This window comes from Triturus cristatus, chromosome 4_2, assembly GCF_964204655.1.
Source record: "Triturus cristatus chromosome 4_2, aTriCri1.1, whole genome shotgun sequence".
NCBI lineage: Eukaryota > Metazoa > Chordata > Amphibia > Caudata > Salamandridae > Triturus > Triturus cristatus.
The window spans coordinates 131,988,198-132,009,939 of record NC_140586.1 but is presented as its reverse complement, the minus strand read 5'-3'; the positions used below and the strand labels follow the sequence as shown (position 1 = coordinate 132,009,939).

Below are 21,742 nucleotides of genomic sequence, written 5' to 3'. Positions count from 1 at the left end.
AGAAGAGTCAACGTCCACCCAGGGAGTCATAGGTACGGTACATACCCTCAGAAGTTTTAATGACCGCCCAGGGCATGAGAAGTGATGCTTGTGACACAAAGAAGCTTTAACTACCGCACTCAGACAGACGAAACACACAGAAGGTGTAACTAACTCCCTGGACAGAGTATGGACAGTTCAAAAGAGGCATACAAGCTGTATACGTACCCGTACCCCCAAGGGCACGATGCGTACAGTACAAGAAATATATCAAATGTGTAAGTATGGCTCTGTCCTAGGTGTGTTCCGTATATACAGCCAGAAGAGAACTACCACTGAAAAAATACATACAGTACGTGGAGGGTAAAACCACTACCCAGGGCACGAAATGTACAGTATATAAGAAATAAACAGGCGGTGTTAGTACCGTTATGGACATACCCAAGACGCTATGAAAATCACAGGAGGCGTAATGGCGCCTCGGTCAGGAAACATACGGTACATAAAAGTACGTGCATATGATCTAAGTGCCGTCGTATCTATGGTGCCCAGGATCACACATAGCTAACTCAGTGGTGTGTAGACAAGAAGGCGCAAAGCAATTAATGGAGTTGTCTGAAGTGAGCGCTGTGTATATGTTGCCTGAAATAACAAGCGCGCGCCTCGCGCAGTAGGTTTAAAAAAATTTAAAAGGCGTCCAGGCTGCAGCGGAAGAGAGAGGCGGAGGGGTGCACCCGCGAGTGGTGCGCGCGCGCGTGCGGGGAGAGCAGTCTGCTCTTTTTCAAAGCACATACTCGTGCTTGTGGCACGCCCCTGCGCGCTCCCGCAAGGTGTATGCCGCCACAAGCACGAGTATATGCTTCGAAAAAGAGCTAAATGGCGGCTAAAGTTCTCCTATGCAGCGAATGCGCGCTGCGTAGGCGAGAACTAAAAAAAAGCATTTGACGTGGCCTGCTGTGCCATTCAGTAGATGCGCGCCTTACGCATATGTATGCCTACAAAACTATCAGCATTTTAGTTTTCTTTTATTTGCTGAGCCGAGTTGGCTCATCAAATAAAAAGGAAAAAAATGTGTGAAAGCTTTCTTTTTTTTAGCCAGATGGCGTAAACCAACGGGGAGGACATGATTCTTGGGAGCAACATCGGGGGCTCAGATGGGGCAACACAGAGAGCATGTGTGGGGGAAGCAAAGTGGGAGTTAAGGGACAGAAGCAACAAGGAGGGGATGATTAGTAGAAGCAACAGGCAACAGAGAAGGAGGGCGCAAATGGTGGAAGCAACACATGGGTGGGGTGTAAAGCAACATGGAGGGGACTGTGAGGAAAAGTAATGGTGACAGAGGGGGGTGTAGGTGGAGGGAATCAATACAGAGAGTGCGGAGGAGAAGCAAAGTGCAAGAGAACAATGTGGAGCAGGTGAGAAGCACATGGACGAGAAAGCAGAGGGGGGAGGACACAAGAGGGAGTGCAACACAGAGGAGGCACCGATGCAGAGTCTGTTGTCATCGAGGCTGCTGTCAACAACGGATGAGAGGGCATGCGCCAATGATGTCGTGCAGCAGTGGTTCCGATGGGCTGCGATGAAGGTCTTTGCACCTGATCCAATCCATGCAGCTGGAGCGATGCGTCAGTACAGCTTGAGTTTGCGCCGTGCCGCAGAAGAGATGCGTCGGTTCCAATTGATCAACAGAGACAGGCAGAGCACCTTAAGTCCACTTCCAATGGTCCAGGACTGGGGTGGCACCACTTGGCAGGGTAGGCTCACAAATGGTAGAGTCCAGGTACATGAGCAAGGTTGTTGAAAGCCTGTTGTGTCCCTGAGGCTTCAGATCAGGAGGTTAGACAACTACCCCTTGGAGTCAGTCTGGGTTCAAGAGATGCAGGTCCAGTCCTTCTCACCCTGGCAAGAGGGTAGCAGGTCAGCACAGCAGGGCAGCAGTCCTGCAGAGTGGCAGTATTTTTAGAAGCACAGCAGTCCTTCTTCTTAGCTGGATATCGACAGATCCAGAAGTGTACTGAAGAGTTGGTGTCTGAGGTCCAGTATTTATACCCGGTTATGCCTTTCAAATAGGGAGAAGCTTCTCGAGGCAGGCCTTTGAAGTGCACAGGTGCCCAGCCTTCCTGGACCTGGCTCCAGACTAACTACAGGAAGTATGCAGCACTTTATGTGGAGACAGGACACAGCCTATTCAAGTGTAAGGGGGGCTGGTCCCAGCTTCTCCCTCCCATCCCGCCAGTGACGGCCCATCCAGTCACACCTAAGCTCCCCATTGTGTATGGCTGTCTAGGAGGAATTCATAAAGCCTTACTGTCAACTACACCCAGTTATGTGACCAGGGACAGGCTGCAGGCATCAAATGGCTAAGGCAGATAATATATATGAAAAATGAAGAAATCCTATTGGAAAAAGAAGCATGTTTCCCCAGGGTCCCCTGCACAATTTTTAGCAGTCTGATTATCGGACAGCCTCTGAAAATGTGGGTTGCAGTGAACATTACAGGATTCTAGGCATCAAACCGTGCCCTGAATAAAAGTGGCAGAGAAAATCCTAAGGGGGACTTTGGGGTGAGGACGACCCAGAGAATCAGCCAATGCTCCTAACAGGAGAGGGAGAGAGGGTGGGGAGAGAGAGAGAGAGAGAGAGAGAGAGAGAGAGAGAGAAAGAGAGAGAGAGAGAAAGAGAGAGAGAGAGAGAGAGAAAGAGAGAGAGAGAGAGAGAGAGAGAGAGAGAGAGAGAGAGAGAGAAAGAAAGAGAGAGAAAGAAAGAGAGAGAAAGAGAGAGAGAGAGAGAGAGAGAGAGAGAGAGAGAGAAAGAAAGAGAGAGAAAGAGAGAGAGAGAGAGAGAGAGAGAGAGAGAGAGAGAGAGAGAGAGAGAAAAAAAGAGATACACCTCCGTTTTTCTGCTGTGAGGTGTATAACAGATTTCAGGTAAGTACATTTGCAGGTAGATCCACTTTTTTAAATACAATATCCTAGGTGTTTTTTTCACATTTACCCAAATTAATAAAACAATAATAACATCACTGTGCAAATCTGCATTGCACAGTGCATACTACGGATCATGAGGTTGGTTGAGGGACTGCCCGTAGGAAGGTTACACAGGTTATGGTTTTCATGGAGGGGACACAAGTTAGGATTTGATTAACGAACCATAATGAGCCAATTTCTAGGGTTTTACATAAGTTAGGTTTTGATTAACGAACCATAATGAATACATTTCTAGGGTTTTTAAATTTTGTTTCATAACCATTACACCACTTTAACTGTGGGTTTAATGCCATTCCAGAGGTTATGGTAACATATGTTACTGTGTTATTAGCAGAAGAAACCATTAACCGCATTCAAAGACTTGTTTTCAGCTGAAATATATGGATACATACCAAACAGTTTACTGAGATCTGTCCCTAATTCAGTCTTTCCTGGTCAGCTGCAAGTAATGCTGGAGCCCTCCTGTTGAGTGGTTGATTTTAGAAGAGATATTTAGGGATAGGTATGATCTCCTAAAAATGGATTTAGATTTTCTTTTTTTTAATTTAGATACGAGAGGCCATCTGCCCTCAATACTAATATTTAATTAATTCTGAATGCCTGAAGCAGGGTAGTTTGTAAAGATACTTAATCATCCAGATTGCAGCTGAAAAATAGTGCAGATGCTCGATTCATATGGGGTTGGGAGGGTAACCACCAGAGAGGATAAACCTTAAAAAAGTTGTCAAAAACATTTGCTACAAGCAGGATATCCAAAAGTCTCCTATCTTAGTTTTCCTTTGCAGCCTCCCACATTAGGAATAGTACAATATGTGGGCAAAAATAATGTCTCTCTGGTGATCTGCACACAAATGCAATGCCTAGAGAACCAAGAACAGTAGAAGCCAACAAAAACAACATCAATCAGTAGCATATTTTCAAACTCACCCAACAAGCCACCATAGCCACACCCAATATCGGCAAACTCAACGTGCGCTGTGGACCTCTTCTTCTCTTCTTCATCCTTCACATCATCATGACGCACGTCTATAGTCAACGGCTTAAAAAACTCAGGGTAATACTTCGCCCAATCCATCTTTTCAGGACTAGTAGGACTGTGGGTGTAAAGATGATGCAATAGATTACATGTTGAATGCAAAAGACAGGGGTTCTAAGCTTAAACTAGACTATTCCTCCATTACTCAACATTGCCGCCAGTTGCTGTCACTTATTCTCCATGCTGTCTAGCCCTCCAGCCGTTCTGGATGTGCACATGGTGTCATTCAAGTATTAGTTCATATTTGGGTGAAGGATCAGCATTAAAAAACGATTTGGCATATTTTCCTCCATCTACTGCTAATAAGCTTGAAATGTGCATCAGGACATTTCCAGCATGAGCTAAGTAGTACTGGGACTCCAAAAATAAATAATGGGCATATAATTAAATGACTGAGGCACATAAGCCGCTGGTTCAATGGTATTAAACTTAGATTAATGGAAAATACATGTACCAGAACACCTTAGAGGACTTGCAGCTTTCCCTAATAAGTGATACGCCAGGGGTAACTTGCATCTGTTCCTAATAAAGGACACCTGGTGAACGAGTGTGCTGCCAGAATCTGCATTTCCTTCTGCTGTTCCTCTGCCTCCATCTCTCATATCCATTTATTCAACTTGTTTTCACTCCTACCTTTAGTATGCTTGGCTGATTATTAATCGGGCAGGTCTCTTCAACATAGTGACTCAAATGACTTGCTAAACTTTCAAAGTAGATAATGGAATGTTGTTCACCTCTGCCTACAGATGAAACAAGCTGCAATGCTGGCACTCTCACGAAAGAAACACATCTCTGTAGCCCCACGATGACTGCAAGGGCTCCTCATAAACCAGAAGTATCACCTGCACATCACACGGTAACATGGTCAAAATGCAAATGAATTTTCTTATGAAAATATAAATTACTTCGTTTTTTAGGGGAGTTTTATATGTTGCAAACTCGACCCAAAAGTATCAGAACACTTTACATGAGTGCCATTTGCATTACAGACGGACACATTCATTTTTGTTGGGGAGATTAAGGGCCAGATGTAAGACGCTTATAATTTGCGAGTCGCAAATTGCGTTGCTTTGGGACTCGCATATTGTAATTTACAACAGTGTCTCAGACACAGTTAACGATTCCTAATAGGGTCGCAAATTGCCTGCCTCATTAATATTCATGAGGCAGGTGCAATTTGCGACCCCATTAGGAATGGCTACCACTCCCAGGGATGGTGGCCTGCTGTGGTCAGCAGACCACCATGTCTGGGATTGCTTTTTAAATAAAGCAGTTTAAAAAAAAAAAAGAAAAATGAAACGTTTCGGTTACATTTTTTAAGATTAGACAGTGGTCCGTGGGACCACTGCCTGCTCTTAAAAAAATATTTTCACACACACTCACGAAGAAGAAGGGGTCTCCTGGGAACCCCTTCCCTTTTGTGAGTGGCTTACAACCTACTTGAAGTAAGTGGTAAACTGCGAGTGCTTTACGACCGCAATTGCGGTCGCAAAACAATCATACATTTAAGTGAGACTCGCTATTAGGACGGGACGCCCTTGGTACGCCCCTCCCTAATAGCAAGTTGCAAACCCTATTATGCGAGCCGGTAATAGATTACCGACTTGCAAAATAGGGTTTGTACATGGGACAGACCAATTTTGTGGTTGCAAATGGGCCGATTTTCCATTTGCAACCGCAAAATGTTATCGTACATCTGGCCCCAGGTGACTTGCCCTTTGAGAATCCCCAAGTTACTTTCAAAGACATCTATGGCATACTGTGTGATCTCTTCTACAGAGGTGTTCTCCACTACCATAAATTGATTCTCACCTCGAGGGATAATTATGATATGGAAATGATATTGGTGAATCCACCCATGTATGGGAGGTCCAGAGCAAACTACACAAGACTTTACCTGCAATCAGAATGCTGGGGTAGAATAGAACCCTACAGGGTTGATGGTTCCAGTATTGCTGCCTGGACTCTGGGGCCGAAAGCTGTCAGGAATAAATTTGCAGTGGTTTCTTGGCTTCCTTTCAATGGCAATGGGTTGCTGCCGGTCCCCTGCGTCTTGGGTGCTAAAAACGTGCTTGAGCTGTCCTCTGCACCAGCGCTCAGGAGCTGAGGACGGCTCCAGCACATCCTAGCACCCACCCAAGCTGGGTAGCGCTCTGGGCCCCCTTACATGCCCCCTCTGGAATTGGTAGCAGAAGCACTTCCAATGCCACCTGACCTCTCCCCCAGCAATCCGATGACGTCAGCGCACGCAAAGCAGGTCGTCATCAACAGGTACCAGAGACATGCTGGAAGTCAACTGCATCCAGCACATCCAAGAAGGAGGACCCCTTCAGGTCAGTCCTCCTCCCAGAAGGGATCAGGAGGACAGAGGGACAGCTTGGGAAAAGAAAGAGATTTTCCTTTCTCCCTGATGTCTCTTTGAAGTGCATTCCTGTTGCGGGGTCGCTTGTGGGACTGCGATCGTGCAGCCCAAATACACCCAGTATGTCTCTTTGGTGCAGGGGTTGGCCACGGGCAACGGTTGCTCCACATATTTGGAACAAATGTTTTTGGATGTAGGGAGTAGAGTCAATATAGAGAACGTTCTGCCTATCAATTTATTCCAACTGTTTATTGATGATGTGTTTTTGGATGATATTGCCCAGCAGAATAATTTGTAAGCAGAAGAGTTTTTGAGGGACAACAGCGCCACACTTAAGACCCACTCTAGAGCTGCCCTGTGGACTTCCATGATCTCCCGCAAATCTCCATGAGGTGAGCAGCTTTGTGGTTTAACTTTGCTCTCTGGGATTGATAAGGAAGCCATCACTGCCTTTAGATTGGTTTACTAGTCCCTTGATGGCAACTGTATACTTCCAGCAACCATGAGTCGAAATTGGTATTTGCTTCTGCAGCTGATGCTGCAATTTATGGATAATACTACACCATTGCCATGAGATCACCCCGATTGCGACCATCTCTGCAAGATTCAGCCTGTCCATGACCAATTAATAGATCGTTTCTTAGAGATCTATGGGAAAGAGTTATCTGTGGAAGAGTCTCTGGTCCTGTTCAGGGCCGTTTGGATTTCAGATAATACATTCCAAGCAAGAGAGCCCGTTGTGGTATTAAACTGTGTGAATGTGCCACTGTATATGTGTATAATTCCGCGGGTGTACACTGGTAGGGATTCTTCAATTGACCCCCTCACCCCAGTTGCCCTTACATTTTGGAGTCAGTGAAAACATTGTGAGTGAACTTGCCAGAGGACTTTTTAGGTTGCAATTTATCCGTGGACAATTTCTACATAGGAGTGCAATTATTTAAGGAGTTGTTTAAGGTGGGCACTGTGGCACAATCTGCTTCAACTGCGAAGGTTGCCCTAAAAAGCTTGAAAAGGGAAAGAGCAGTGCCTTGCATAGTAATAAACTTCTACCTTTGAAGTTTTCAGACAGCACAAATGTCCATATACCCACAACTATTCATAATGAAAGCACTTCATCTGTGACTGTTTGGGTCAGGAAGCAGAAGTGTGCAAACCTGTATGCAGTCTAGGCTACAACAAGCACATAGGAGGTATAGATAGGTAGATCAAAGGTTGCCACCTTATGAAGCTACTCTTAAATCAGACATCTGGCACAAGAAGTTGGCTGATTCTAAGAGGAGTTTTGTACCATTTCAGCTTGTTGTAGTTGAGCAGGCAAGTGTTCCTACATTAAGAATTGTGGAGGATGTGGCTAGATTGAAAAATCGGACTACATTCATCCAACACCTAAAAAAACTTTCCTTGTCGGAGATGTAGAGTGTGTCTGAAGAGGAGTACAAAAGGAGTCATATGTACCGCCCAGATCGTTCTTCTAATTCTGGCCTATCATTCCCCACATGTTTTTAAATGTACCATATGCAACTTAAGTATTGGGAGCAACAATGGCTGGCAGTGTGTGTAGTGACTTGCTGCTAGTCACTAAACACACACTGCAGCCAAACACCAGTCCACACATTCCACCAGCATCAAGGTGGTGTGATTGGGGAGTCAGTCCTGTCTGCATATGAAATTGATGGGCTCTTGAATGCCACTGTTTGTTGGTGTGAGTATTGCAATATCTTGGACCCGCTGGTGGTGGTGTGAATGGCTTTGTGTGTGTGACACATGAAAGGTGAGTGAATAGCCTGTAAAGCAGTTGGTGCCTTGTTGTGACTTTACAACTCAAAAGCTGTGAGTCATTGGTGCAGTATTCTGAAACTCCAATGATCTTGTTAAGAGGGATTTCTGCATGTTCATTTTCGAGAAATCTTTTGTTAATAAAATTCAAATTCTTTACTTGTCACTCACCCTTGTGCCAAATTGAAACAGAATGTGTGTGTACTTGAGCAGTAGATGGTTATGCAGTAATATTTGTTTTTTCTGACTCCCACTGCCAGAGTGTGCAAAGTCTCTAAGAAAAACCTACCAACCGCATATATTTTTGTAAACTAGACAATAGGGGACTCCAGGGTGGTGTGTCTCACATGGATCACACAAGGTTTTTTTACCCAGAAGCCCTTTCAAACCTCAAACACCCACTTTCTTCATATTTCTGTAAGTATATGTATTGGATACGCGGACAGCCACAAAGTTCCTACCACCCTTCGCTCCCACGTGTGTCGCAGTGCTGAATTTGTAAAAAAAAAATAAGTGCCAGGTCTCTCGTCAGGTGGCCACTGCAGCTTGCACCACACATTGCCCCTGCTGTGCAGCCAGTGATAGTAACAACACAACTACTGTCACATTCCTACAAGTGTAACAATAAGGTTTATTTCAAGCCCCCAAAGCAATAAGAATGGCTTGGGTGTGAGTTAATAGTAATTTTTAATGTATACTGAATTAACAATTAACTGTTGTTGTGGTCAACTATGCATCAACTAGACAGCGCCACCTTGTGGCAGACTGTCACAAGCTCCGGTGCTTGAAATTGAGTGCCGGTGCCGAGCACCGGAAACCACTGACTTAAAGTAAGCACTGGTCTCACGATACAAATGGTACCATACATTTGTGGGTGGGCCTAGTGTCCGTGACAGGAAGTGATCCAAGATGCAATGAGGCAACAACAAAAGAGGTAGTTGCGGATTTTGGGTGAAGGCTCGGCAGCCTCACAGGAAAACCTACCAAACCCAGACATTTCTGAAAAGTAAACACAGAGGGGAGTCCGGAGTGGTATGACACGCATGGTTCAAACAAAGTTTTATTACCCACAATGCCCTGCAAACTTCCAGCTTTGCCTAAAATTTAGCATTTTCTTGCATTTCTGTGGCATACTTATCCGGAATCAGCATGAACCCACTAAACTCCTACCAAACAGCGTTACTCCATGTAGGAAAGTGGGTGTCTGTTGCAGTAACCCCCCCCAACTTTTTGCCAGATTTCTGATGCACTTTGACTTGATGTGCCCTAGGTCCCTGCTAATCAGGTTCCTAGGGCCTGTGTTCTTTCCCAAAACTGTACCTTTGTAGCGCCAATTGGCACCTCTCTGGCCATGTGCAAGTCCATAATGATGAGTCAACATGGCACACATAACCGAGTGCCATGCCTGCAACCCACTGCCTACGGTATAAATAAGATAGCCCTCTAGTTGGGTGCATTATACCACTGGTGAGGATATAACACAATGAGCACTGAACCCCTACAGTGTCTAAGTCCATTCCTAGACATTGTCAGTGCAGTAAAGCCATAAAAGAGAATATGGTCTGGGAGTTGACAGCACCATAAGGGCTTTAGTAGATTCTGGGAAGTTTAGTAGCAAACCTCTCAGCATAATAAACCCACACTGATGTCAGTGTGGGATTTATTATACAATGCACTCAGAGGGCATCTTAGAGATGCCCACCTCAAAAACGAACAGCCTTTGGTGGGTTCCCTGACTGGTAAACACCAGCCTGCTACCTGGTTCTCAGGCTCTACAGCGGCTCTGCTGACCTGGTTCTCTGGCTCTACAGCAGCTCTGCTGACCTGGTTCTCTGCAGGAGTGCACTGCAGGGGCTCTCACAGGGAGTGTCTGCAGGAGGGCACGGCAGGAGCCGTGGACGTGCACAGCGGGCACTCGTCCAGCTTCGCTTCATACAGTCTGTCCTTAGACAAGAAGGAGAGAGGCGTGCGGGCAGCAGGTACCCAGGGGGTGCAGGGCAGCAGGTACTCCAGGGGGGCGTCTGCTGTTCCTGTGCAAGTGCCCTACTGCAGCACCAGGGGGTGCTTTATGGACCTCTTGACTCCTCAGGGAGGTGGCATCATTGGCATGGTCATGAGATGGGAGGGAGCGCAGGGCTGCGTGCTACTACAAACCAAACTTTGTTAGCCGTGATGTCATCTGCACCGAAGGAACCAGTTCTGGTGTGACAGACCCACGTCATGGGAGCCCTGCTGCTTCATCCTTTGAAGCCGGGTGATCTGGTGCAAAGATCTGTGTGTGGCTGATGGACATGTGCTCCAGGTCTCCGTGAGGCGCCTCGAGGTCAGTTTTTGAGGTGGCGCCTTGTAGTATTGGAAGTTCAACTGCATCAATTATTTTTAATGTGAGAGGCAGGCAAGGTAGCCCGGTGTGATAATGCACATGTCGTATATATCTGTGCACAGTTTGTGGTCGTCAGGTGCCAGTGCTGGCAGGGCCTAACCAGCCGTCCTTTCTTCCGAGGACAATAAATGAAAGGCATGGCGTTGGGCAATCGAATACATGTTACCAGTAGCGCTATGAACCTACTTCACCACAGCATAGCGCTTTGAAAAACAAGTTGTCATTATTTTTCCTATTGCTGTCGCGTGATGCTAGGCTATGGTTCTAAACGTCGTCAATCTGAGCAGGGTTTTTTCTCTGCCTTTATCAGAAAGCCCTACTTTCGACACCCAGGTTTTATGAGTCTGTACTCGGCGCTCTCAAGCCATCTGGCTGCGGGTTGAGGCCACTGGCATCTGAGACGCTGCCCGGGGAGCTGTCACTCCTCATTTTGTCATCCGCGACTCCAGATGTGGGAAGACCTGGCTCCTGTTAGGGCGCATTTGGCACACCCAAGACGCTCAGGACAGAAAGCGTTTGGGACTGGGCCAAGGAACAGCTAAACATACGCAGGAAATAGCGCAGCTGGGTTCCCCGTCAGTCGACAAGATGCAACAGACGAAACAGAGGCAGACACCACTCTGATAAACTATCTCCCAAAGATGCAAAACAACACCGACCCTCCTTTGAGGGTGCCTCAGAGGATGGTTTCACCACTGTGCCATAAACTTCTATGTTTGCACCCAAACGCACACCTGATTCACACCTTTGATGCTTGCATTTGTGATGTCTTGGACTGTGCTGTGGCTGAACGCTCGGCAGTCTGTGTGCTCGATTCACTATACCTTAGGTCTACTCAGGGCACAAGTCCTAAAAAAATAATCACATCCGTCCTCACTCAAAAACATATCTAGCGGATTGGGCTAAAAAAAATAACCAGCTTATCTTTAAATAAGCTGTCGCCATTGCGCAAAAGCGGCCGCGTGTTTATTTTTGCACCCCGTTTTCACTTTACAATAGCTGCCGCCCCACACAGCACTTGGGGGGGGGGGGGGGGGGGAAGCTATTGTTAAAATGAAAGCGGGTTGCAAAAATAAACACGTGGCCACCTTTACCAAAGGCGACTGACAAAACATAGTGCCTACCGACTTATGAAGGGGCCGGTGTAACGCCGCAGGTAAAAGATCCAGTCCTGATGGGCGGGTACAAAAGGAGACAGGGTGGTAACAAGGAGGGACTAAGAAGCCTCATTATCAATCGGAAGCCAGCGCTTACCATGGACTATGACGCCAGCCAATGAAAAATATGGGCGGGGCTTCCCACTTCACTTCTAAAACCTACCCGACTACAATATGCCTCGCAGAGCGAGCAGCGCATGAGCGCTGCAACGCTAGGCGAGACCTAAAAAGGGGAGATCATGTCCTACAACTGGGTTAAATTGAAGTATCACAAGATAGAAAATCTAAATGTTTAACAAAGTGCCCAAAAAGAGAAGAAACGAACGATCAAGAATAAAATAATTTCACTTAGGGAGGGAAAATCTACATCAAAATTAATTTTCACTCCCAAATATCAGTCGAGAGGTAGACATGATATCCTAAACAGAGATTATATCATTAAACTTCTGCAGGCTATCCCCCAACTAATGGAAATTACTTCGGCGGATATATATTCTATTTAATTTATAGAACCATCACACAGGATCTCTCCAAAATCAGCCATAGTTACTTGAGCATGTCTTGCTATGGCAAGCAGAGTACTCCTGGCAAAAGATTGCCTATAGTCCTGGGGCATTCAAATCGAAATGGTCATGCCTCATGTTTATCCAGCTCATAGCCACCCGTATTCAATATTGACCTACCCAGTAGGAAGTAACTCTACAAATTCATCCCCACATCAAAAAATTAAGAGAACATTAGATGAATCAGGAAAGATAAAATTAAATATAGGTTGGTTAACCCAAGCTCTGCATGGGAAGAGTGACTCATAATATCGGAAGGCTGTCAAAATAGAGGGATCTAAAATTCCTAATGAAAAAAGATGCCCTAATAATTAGCTCTTGGAATATTAATGGTGCTCTACCCAAAAGCCAGGGAAAGAATCTCATGCAATTATTGACAAATAATCATATAGTATGCCTACAAGAGATATACAGATCAAAGGACGGTAGTGGTGGATACAGGGGTCGCACATCAATGATTGAACAAATGGAGATGGGCTACCAATTACAAATAACAATTAGGTGATTCAAGAGGCAAAGAAATATAAGATGGTGCCATTCAGGATAGAAAACACCCCACTACCTTGGGTGCAGATGATCACAAAGGTGACCTGTGAAATTAGTATACAACAAGGTGTATCCCGGCACTCCTAATGTTTAGAATTCAAATACATGACATTATTTGGTCAAGACTAATGAGACTAGAGTCTGCTTTAACACAGGAAAACACCAGAGATTTACTTATCCAAACATTCATAGATTTATTCAGAAAATATTCAAAATTAGCTTAAAGCGTTTTTTACAATATTTATCAGGACTGAAAACACTAAAGGTTTAGACATATGGTTACAAAGTGAGGTTTCTTAGATAATTATATTGTGATCCAGTCCTTGTAACAGAACACGAAAACAGCCAACACGTGTTTCGTCACATCCGTGACTTCCTCAAGGCTGTGAAAACAATAATATAAACACATACATACTGTTAGTTTTAACCTTACACTACATAACACATCTTGTCTACTTGAGACCGAGGGATACATTAGTAAGGATTTTAGGAAAAGAGAAAGGTCCAGTAACCGTGAAAAAAGATGAAAAGTGCTTAACCCAGGTGAAAAAAGACATATTGTGCAATTAACAAGATTTTATTGAAGGAAATGAAACCCTTTCCACAAGGAAAGAGAAATACTCAAAAAGGATCCAAAACCATCATGCACAGTGATACTTCGATTTAAAAAAGTGTTGCTCGATATTGAAATGTAAAGAGATGAAGGATTTGTAAAAATAGACATATTGAGAATTCTGACCTCTACAAAGATTGTTATGATACGAGAAGATAGTGGTTCGCCAATAATTTCACGTAGTAGATTTGAAAGTTCAGGTCCAAAGTAGATTTTGCAGGCTAACATACGAGCAGGATGAGCTAGTACAGCAACAAATGTATGCGTCTAAACATTTTATAGCCACTGCATTATGTGCTTACTTCGAAATTAGGTCGGGGAAATCTTGAGAAGCCTGAACCAAATCGCGGATAATGTAGTCAATAAGGCCTTTAACACAGTTCACGTGGGCAGGGGTTGTTCACTAATGGGTCACTAGAATAAACGCTCTTCTTTTTATCTTTTATACATAAGGGGCTTATGATAGTCCATCAGAAGCCACCTGTAAATCTGAATTTAGGTCACCACTGTCTGTTATCAAATCCATTCAGGTCCAAGATGTGAATTCCCGTCTTAAAGGCCTTATTGACTACATTATCCGCGATTTGGTTCAGGTCACCCAAGATTTATCGACTTAATTTTGAAGTAAGCACATAATGCAGTGGCCATAAACATAAATTTCACATATTGGACACTATCTTCTATGTCTCATTAGTCTTGACCAAATAATGTCATGTATTTGAATTCTAAACATTAGGAGTGCCGGGGTACATCTTGTTGTGTGCCTACAAGAGACTTGGGCATTAAAGCCATTTTTGATAAATGGCCATGTAGGTTTTTATTCTCCAGCAATAAAAACAAATAAAGCAGGTCCCAGAAAGGGAGGTCTAGCCATATTCGTAGCAACAGCTTTACAAATTAAAAGAGAATTAATTAAGACAAAGAACAAAAACATCCTACTAATAAAACTCACAAAATGGCATAAACATTAAAAAAAAAATCCTTTTCTTGGTAAATCTGTATTTTGCACCAAATTTAAGAACAAGGTCAACAATGATCAATGAGATATTGCAGATAATCCTCAAAAGTCCACAAAATGGATTGCTCCCAGATGTCCTAATAACAGGGGACTTTAATATGAATTTACTAAAGCCATTTCCCCGCGATTAGAAGGTAATCCAGCAGGACTATATTTGGACAGTACCAACACAAACTATGAGATAAACAACCAAAATACCCTGTGATGCAAAAGCAATTTCTTTAGTAAAATTTTTTTAATCTCTTGGGCTACGAATGTGCAAAGGCAGATACCAGTAAGACTCCCCTCCAGGCTGGACTTACTGTACTAATGCAACTTCTATTCCATCCTTAATTAAACACTTGCATCTCTGCCGCTCTTGCATCAAGTGACATCTTTCAGACAAGAGGTAATAGAAATTAGTGCCCACAACCTCTTCCATCAAAAAGCTCAATTTATACCCGGAGAACATACAACAATTAATTATAGGAAGTTTTTATGGTCAGAACATACACAATCAGGAATTAAAGATATAGTAGCAACTAGAGCAAATAACAGATTTAGTAAAGACTTATTAAATCCAATAGTGAAGTGGACAAACTTCACCGAAAAAATAAGTGATGGTCATCAAATTACTAGGGCTGTAAAATTAATCTGTAACACCTCCAAATCAGATGAACCAAGGAAAATTAAAATATCAGGACACTGTCGTGCAATCAAAACTGAGTGTAATCAATTGAGGAACCTAACTAAGAGATATCCAGAAAATTATGAATATCGTAAAATCTTTAATACTATTAATTAACATTCAGAAGGACAGTGTGGGAAGAAAATTCAAGGGGAAACAAAACTTCTGTGTGCAAGTTCCATTCCTCTCAAAGAAAAGAAACACAAGAGACTTTTGGCAATAAATTGATGAATGGCCTAAATCGACCGCCATCCCGAGTAACAAGTTCAGATCTTACTGAAGAAAATTGGGTGAAATTTGTGACAGACAATTTTACACTTACTGCTAAATCATCTATACAGTACCTTAGAGAGAAAAGAATACAGTTGCATACACAAAATTTGTCGTCTCATCAAATATCAGAGGCTTAAATAAATAAAGTAATACAAAGAGGTAGGCATGATGGGGCCCCTGGGCTGAACGGGCTGCCACAAGCTCTTTTTAAATCTAATATAGTATTTTGGTCAAGTAAGTTATCTTACGTATAGAATTATTCATTACAGCAAGAGATGGTTCCAGACTCATGAAGGGGTTCGATAATTAACCCAATATTCAAGGAAGGAAATAGGCAGTAACTGGAAAACTATCGTCTAATCAACCTGCAAGATGTTGAGGCCAAATATTTCGCTAATTTGCTTCTTAGTGAATTGTTGGACTGGTTAAATGATAATAACTTTGTCAGTATAATTAATAATGGACAGAATGATAAATAAGAACCAGGAATTTTATCTGTGCTATGTGGATTATAAGGCTGCTTTTGACTCAGTGAATCAAAGTCTCTTATATCACAAATTATTTCTCTGGGGTATCCAGCCTCCGCTTTTAAAAGCAATACAGCTGTTATACACAGATACTTTGGTGAAGGTACGAATAGGATACGGATCTAGGCTGTCAAGGAAAATAGAGACACATCAGGGCTTAAAGCAGGGTTGTGTTCTTGCTTTGTACCTGTCCTTTTCAATTTATTGTTAGCAGATCTTACGCCTGTTTTGGATACAGTAAATTCTCATCCTTCGAAACTGGGCTCTATGCCCATATATAACCTTTTATATGCTGATGATGTTATTTTACCAGACAAAAATAGATCTGCAGAGACTTATAGATCATCTTTCTGTATACTCCGCAACAAATGGGCTGACGATTAACCTAAAGAAAACTAGACCATGGAAGTGAGAAAAAAAAAAAAAAAGCAGAAATGTGTTTTTAGGAAAAAAACAATTGGAGCAAATAACAAGATATACATACTTGGAAGTACTTTTTGATGATCAGGCTACTTTTAAGCAGCATAAGATGGACTCGAAGAGGAAAGTTATCTCCCTGACAAAGGCAATTTAAGATCCTAAAAAGAGGTTTAGATGGTCTGAGTAATACAGCTCTACTGAAAGTAATTTCAGGCAAACTTCTACCCAACATCACATACGGTTGTGAAGTACCTTGTGAAATGGAGGCCGTTCTCTTAAATTTGATCTCCTCCAAAGTATCTAGATCTCTGTTCCACCTTCCCTTAAAAACATTTGGACTTATAAATCAAATAATACCAAGGGAGGGGTCATACGTGAAAACCTGGAACAGAATACAAAAAGCCTTGGAAAATCACTTATGCCAAGCTTTAGAGATACAAAGGAACGAAAAAACTCAAGCCCATATTTACTTAAATGCTGCAATACAAACTCTGGGGATTCAATCAATGTGGGCAAATCCCCTGCCACCAACCGCTTTCAAAAAATTGATTAGTAGGACAGTAAAGGCAGCATCTGATTTAAATGATAAAGAGAAGCTAGCAGAGCCCATGCATGGTCGGTGATCAATTAATATAAAACTCTCAAAATTCAACCATATCTTGAAACTGCTATACAGGTTGGATGAGAGAAAATACGATTGAATGGCAAGTAAACAGATTTAACACAGAAAAGAGGGGTCGTCGGCAGAGTCTTTTTTGTAGTTTTATTTCAGGTGCGCTTGGTTTGTATTCATTTGGAACAGCCAACGCGTTTAGCCCAAACAGTGGCTTCTTCAGGGCGATTAAGGATGTCGTGAAGATTGCATCGTCGGTTGTGTGTAAATGAAACGGCTGTTAGTAAGCCTTTAAGATACGTTTGAATGGTCCAGTCCTTGGGATAGTCAGTGCTCTGTGGTGAAGTATGTTCGTATCAGTACTCGCCGTGTGAATAAATCAGAGCCGTGTCCGGGATGCGTCCTGACGTCTGCAAGTCAAGGCCGAAGACCACTCTTTTCTGTGTTAAATCTGTTTACTTGCCATTTGATCGTATTGCCTCTCATCCAACCTGTATATATGTTTCTATTTATTATCAAGGGGCAGCTAATCATTTGAGGTGGGCAATAACACTATACCATGTGACTGATCCAGGTAGTGCAGTCTTCTCCTTTCTGATATCTAGAAACTGGCTGGTCAACAAAATTGAAAATCGATTTAATGCACTATCGTTTTGGCAGAATTCCAGGTGAGGAAAATGAATGGAATAAAATAACTACAAAAACACTTTGCAGACTATGTAATAAAGGGAAGGAGAACATTATACACATTACATGTGCATGCCCGGAACTGACAAACGAAAGAAGAAAAATGCAGAAATAATTTTTTATTGAGCAGGGAATCCGCACTTTCAGGCAGGCTGTTATTGCAAGTTTAAGACCTATAGATCCAATGATCAATTGTCGAAATACGAAATTTTTAAACAGTTCAGGAAAAAAAACTATGAGATACAGCTAAGCTTTGCCCGGCACATGAGATTGTATAAATTAAGCAAAGTTTTCTGAATATAACATTGTTAATACCATTGCACTTTTGAAACAGCACAGCACATATGCACTTTAGGGATATAAAATACCGCCAGGGATCAGAAATAGCTAGAAAGATGATCTCCTTGTTATGTTATGTTAATTACATTTATAAAAGTGCACGATTACTCTATGGTGTCCTGGCGCTGAGTTCAGTTTAAGCGATGGCCAGAGGAGATTCAATGAGTAAAGAGCCAGGTTTTCAGACCTTTTCTAAAAGAAAGAAGGTCTCTGGCATTTCTCAGAAAAAATGAAGCTCATTCCAAGCTTTGGGCGCGCAGGTAATAAAGCTCCTGCCTCCCCAGCTGAATTTCCTAACAATGGGGATCTGAGCATTTTTTGCTCCTTTAGACCTCAAGGTCCTGGTCGGGGCATACCATTTAAATGTTTGCCTCAAATGGTCAGGGCCGGTACCGTTGAGAGCCTTAAATGCTACGCATAAGGCCTTAAAAAGAACCATTTGCTTCACCGGGAGCCAGTGTAGCCGGGTTATCTCTTTTTTTACCGAAACAAATTTCGGTATGCCTGTCAAAAGCCTTGCGGCTGCATTCTGAGCTATCTGAAGCCTATTAAGATGTTGATTTTGGGCGTTCAGATAAATGCTGTTGCAGTAATCTAAGCGTGACATAACAAGGACTGTGACTACTATCCTAAAATCCGTTTGAGAAAGAAAGGGTTTAATCTTCCTCAAAATTCGCAGGATCAGAAAGCAGGAGGAAACTACTGAGCTAATGTGATCATTGAACGTCAGTCTATTGTCCTTCCTGATATGCAACACCGTTCACATTTTATAAATAGTACATCTTCTTATAAAACTTCTTTGTTATCATTTTTTTAAAAATAATATTTGAAATACATTTGATGTTTAATCCTTTTTAAATTAATCATCCTTATCTTTGTGTATGCTATGCTTTTAAATAAACCATGCATAAATATATTTTGAAATGTAATTCTAAAAAAGTCTCAATATGATAAGTGATCAGTAGTATGAAAAGCGACTTTTAATGATCCAGTACGGCATGTTATCACAGTATCACACAATATTTTTTGTATAATTGTGTTGAAGTTCTATTAACCTTTTTTACGATCTTTTATAATTCTTTAACTCTTTCTCTTATGAGTTAATGTGCATACAGTTTTTATAGATTTGTCTTCGATTGTAATGATTTTTATTAATCAAATAAAGACTACCTACCTATCAAGTTCTCAGTCTTTCAATTTTGACATTCTACATTTTACCATTCAGGGACTGGCCACTCTGAGAGATGAGTAAATGTGTTTCCTAGTTCTCCATTCAGAAACACACTGCACTAAAGAGTGACGATCACCAAACCTGCTCCTAGCCACCATTCAGATAGTCTAATTCCTCCTCCCCTGTATGGTCCTCATTGCCAGTGCAATGTAGGGTTTGGTGTAGGAAAGCGATTTAAGTGTATTTACGTAGTGGGTCACACAGAGGAGAGTGACAGGTTGCTGTAGATGAACACTCATCACTTTACAAACCCTACCGCATAATTACAATCTTCAACATTCTAATGCCTCGATAGTTCTAGAAAATACTGTGGTCTTATGTAGGATATAAACATGTGCATTAAAGAGAATACAACACAGGCCTTCTCAAAACAGACTCTTGCGTCAACAAGTATGTGACTCAATAAACGGTTGCACCATGCACTCCATCATGCAGAAGGGAGATTATTTTTAAGTTGCACTTATAAAAATAATGTAATCTTCTTCCTCATTGAACAAATTGGCATGAATGCTTTAGCTTAAGTATATTAGTAACAGTTATGTGCCTTTAAAAAATAGAATTCATTATGACATCTGACAAACCTCTCTAGAGTATGGCCCTCAAACATTCCTAGATCCTAAAAATCTGTCACCTAATATCCTGGAAGTTACTTCATCTAAAACATAGCCATCATTAACAGTAGTAGTCAGACACTTTTTCTCGAAAAAAACTGAAACAAAGAGGTTATTCTTAATGTGGCTTATCAACCCTCACAGTAAGTTTAAATCATGTTTGTTTAGATGCCAGCTACTTTGTATTCAATAAAGTTGAATTCATATGTGCGCCTTTGCCAACTGTCGTTGTCAATAAAGTTGGTCATAAAAAAAATAAAAATGTTCACTTACTAATCAAACGTGTGATCGGCCATAGGATTGGAATGTGCTCTCTGTCGGTAATAGCGTTTCTGGGGCAGGGAAATTTCCATGTTTGCTGTCATTTAACGAAGTGTGATTAGACTCCGTGTTTATAAAAACCAGGCTGCTGTCGCTTCCCACGCGTGATGCAGCTGTGCGCGCCTATCGTTACATCTGCAATCCTTCCCGACCGAGCATGGACATAAAAGAAAGGCAACAGGAAATCCCTCGTCTGGTGTTGCCATTTTGAATTGGTAATCGTAACGCTGGGATCTACTAAGATTGGTTGAGTGGAGAAGCTTCCGAGTTATTTTTCTTTCCGCGCTTTAGATGTGTTTGAACAAAGGGGTCATTTTCAATTTGGTGTAATTACTGATGTACGACGAAAAAAGAAGACGCTTATAAAAAGATAGGCCCATGTCTCGTTTACTGACGAGAAGTTGTTCGTAAATATGGCGGCTATTTTAAAGTAGGCACATACTTTTTAGCTCACCTCGATTGAAATAGTAAAAGTACTCCTTACGTCTCGCCTATACAGTAACAGTGCATGAGTTTTGTTGCCAGACGTATTGTTTACAATTAGGGATCCCGGTTTTATGGTATTTATGTTTTTGACATTTCTGTCTGTATTTATCCATATTTATTTTTTGTCAATTTTATCTGTATTTATCCATTTTTTTATTGAGTTTGCGACGAAAAAAATAACACTGAAACTGGTATATTTCCACATTTATTTAACCAATAAATATTCAGTCATTCTTGAATGCCTGCCAGTTTCAGTGATATGAACACCAGCAGAAGATAAATAAATGCACTTATATACAAATATGAAAATTTCAGTATCAGCCTTGTGCATATCTACTGCTGTTTAAACCTCTTTCTTAAAATTCCTTTTGCTTTTTTTTTTAGCCTTATTACCTTGTTTTTTTTTAACCTTATTACCTATCAATCCACACAGTTATTGGCCTGACAGTCTTGGCAAAGTGAATTTAGAATCACTCAGAAAGCACAGAATTTCCGTTTTTATCCACACTTAAAAATAAATACAGACAAGAAAATAAATGGTTTTCTATCTCTATTTATCTGTAAAAATCAATAAAAACGGAAAAGAGGGAGTTTTATTTACAATCCAGTGGGCTTATAACCGGCCCACAGCAAACCATTAGTTTTCTTTGTCACACTCATTTGCAGTAGGCTTCCCTTACTTTCTTTGTGTCGACTCCTCCCTGAAGTGTGGACCAAGTACAACCCTGCCAAGTACCTGTCATCAGGTTTTAGACTAGCACATTTTAAATGTGGTGTGTGCATCACCACACTGAAATGCATTAGTCACGCGTTGCCACCCTGACTATCCCATGAGGTGCACTAACGAGTGTGCTGTGTGACCCTGCTCTGTAGAAAACACTGTGACCTCTTATTATTCTCAATCTAACATAGACATCTCACACTGAACTCTGTTCAGTGGGTAAGGGATTTAAACCAGCCCAGACGGGCACCGTCTGTGTACCTTGTGGCCTTTAATAAACAAACAATCCATTACCCGGAGAGGACCCCACAGAGCCCTCACATTGACCCAGTGTTTTGAATCTGGCTTCTCACCAATAAGCCACACCCAATCCCTGCACTCCCACCTGGGAGGCAAATATACCACTGCACCTTTGAATAATAT

General features: G+C 42.2%; 1 protein-coding gene across 1 annotated transcript in view; it reads right to left on the bottom strand.

Annotated features, from left to right (window-relative positions):
* METTL1 (methyltransferase 1, tRNA methylguanosine) overlaps positions 1-20,270 on the bottom strand; it is an 82,871-nt gene extending 62,601 nt beyond the window's left edge. The window contains exons 1-2 of the mRNA XM_085600048.1: positions 20,065-20,270; positions 3,894-4,060 (exon numbers count right to left, since the gene is read on the bottom strand). Of these exons, the coding sequence (XP_085456174.1) occupies positions 3,894-4,060; positions 20,065-20,156 (259 nt within the window). The 5' untranslated portion in view covers positions 20,157-20,270. The remainder of the gene's footprint in view (positions 1-3,893; positions 4,061-20,064) is intronic.
* Between the last annotated feature and the right edge of the window lie 1,472 nt (positions 20,271-21,742).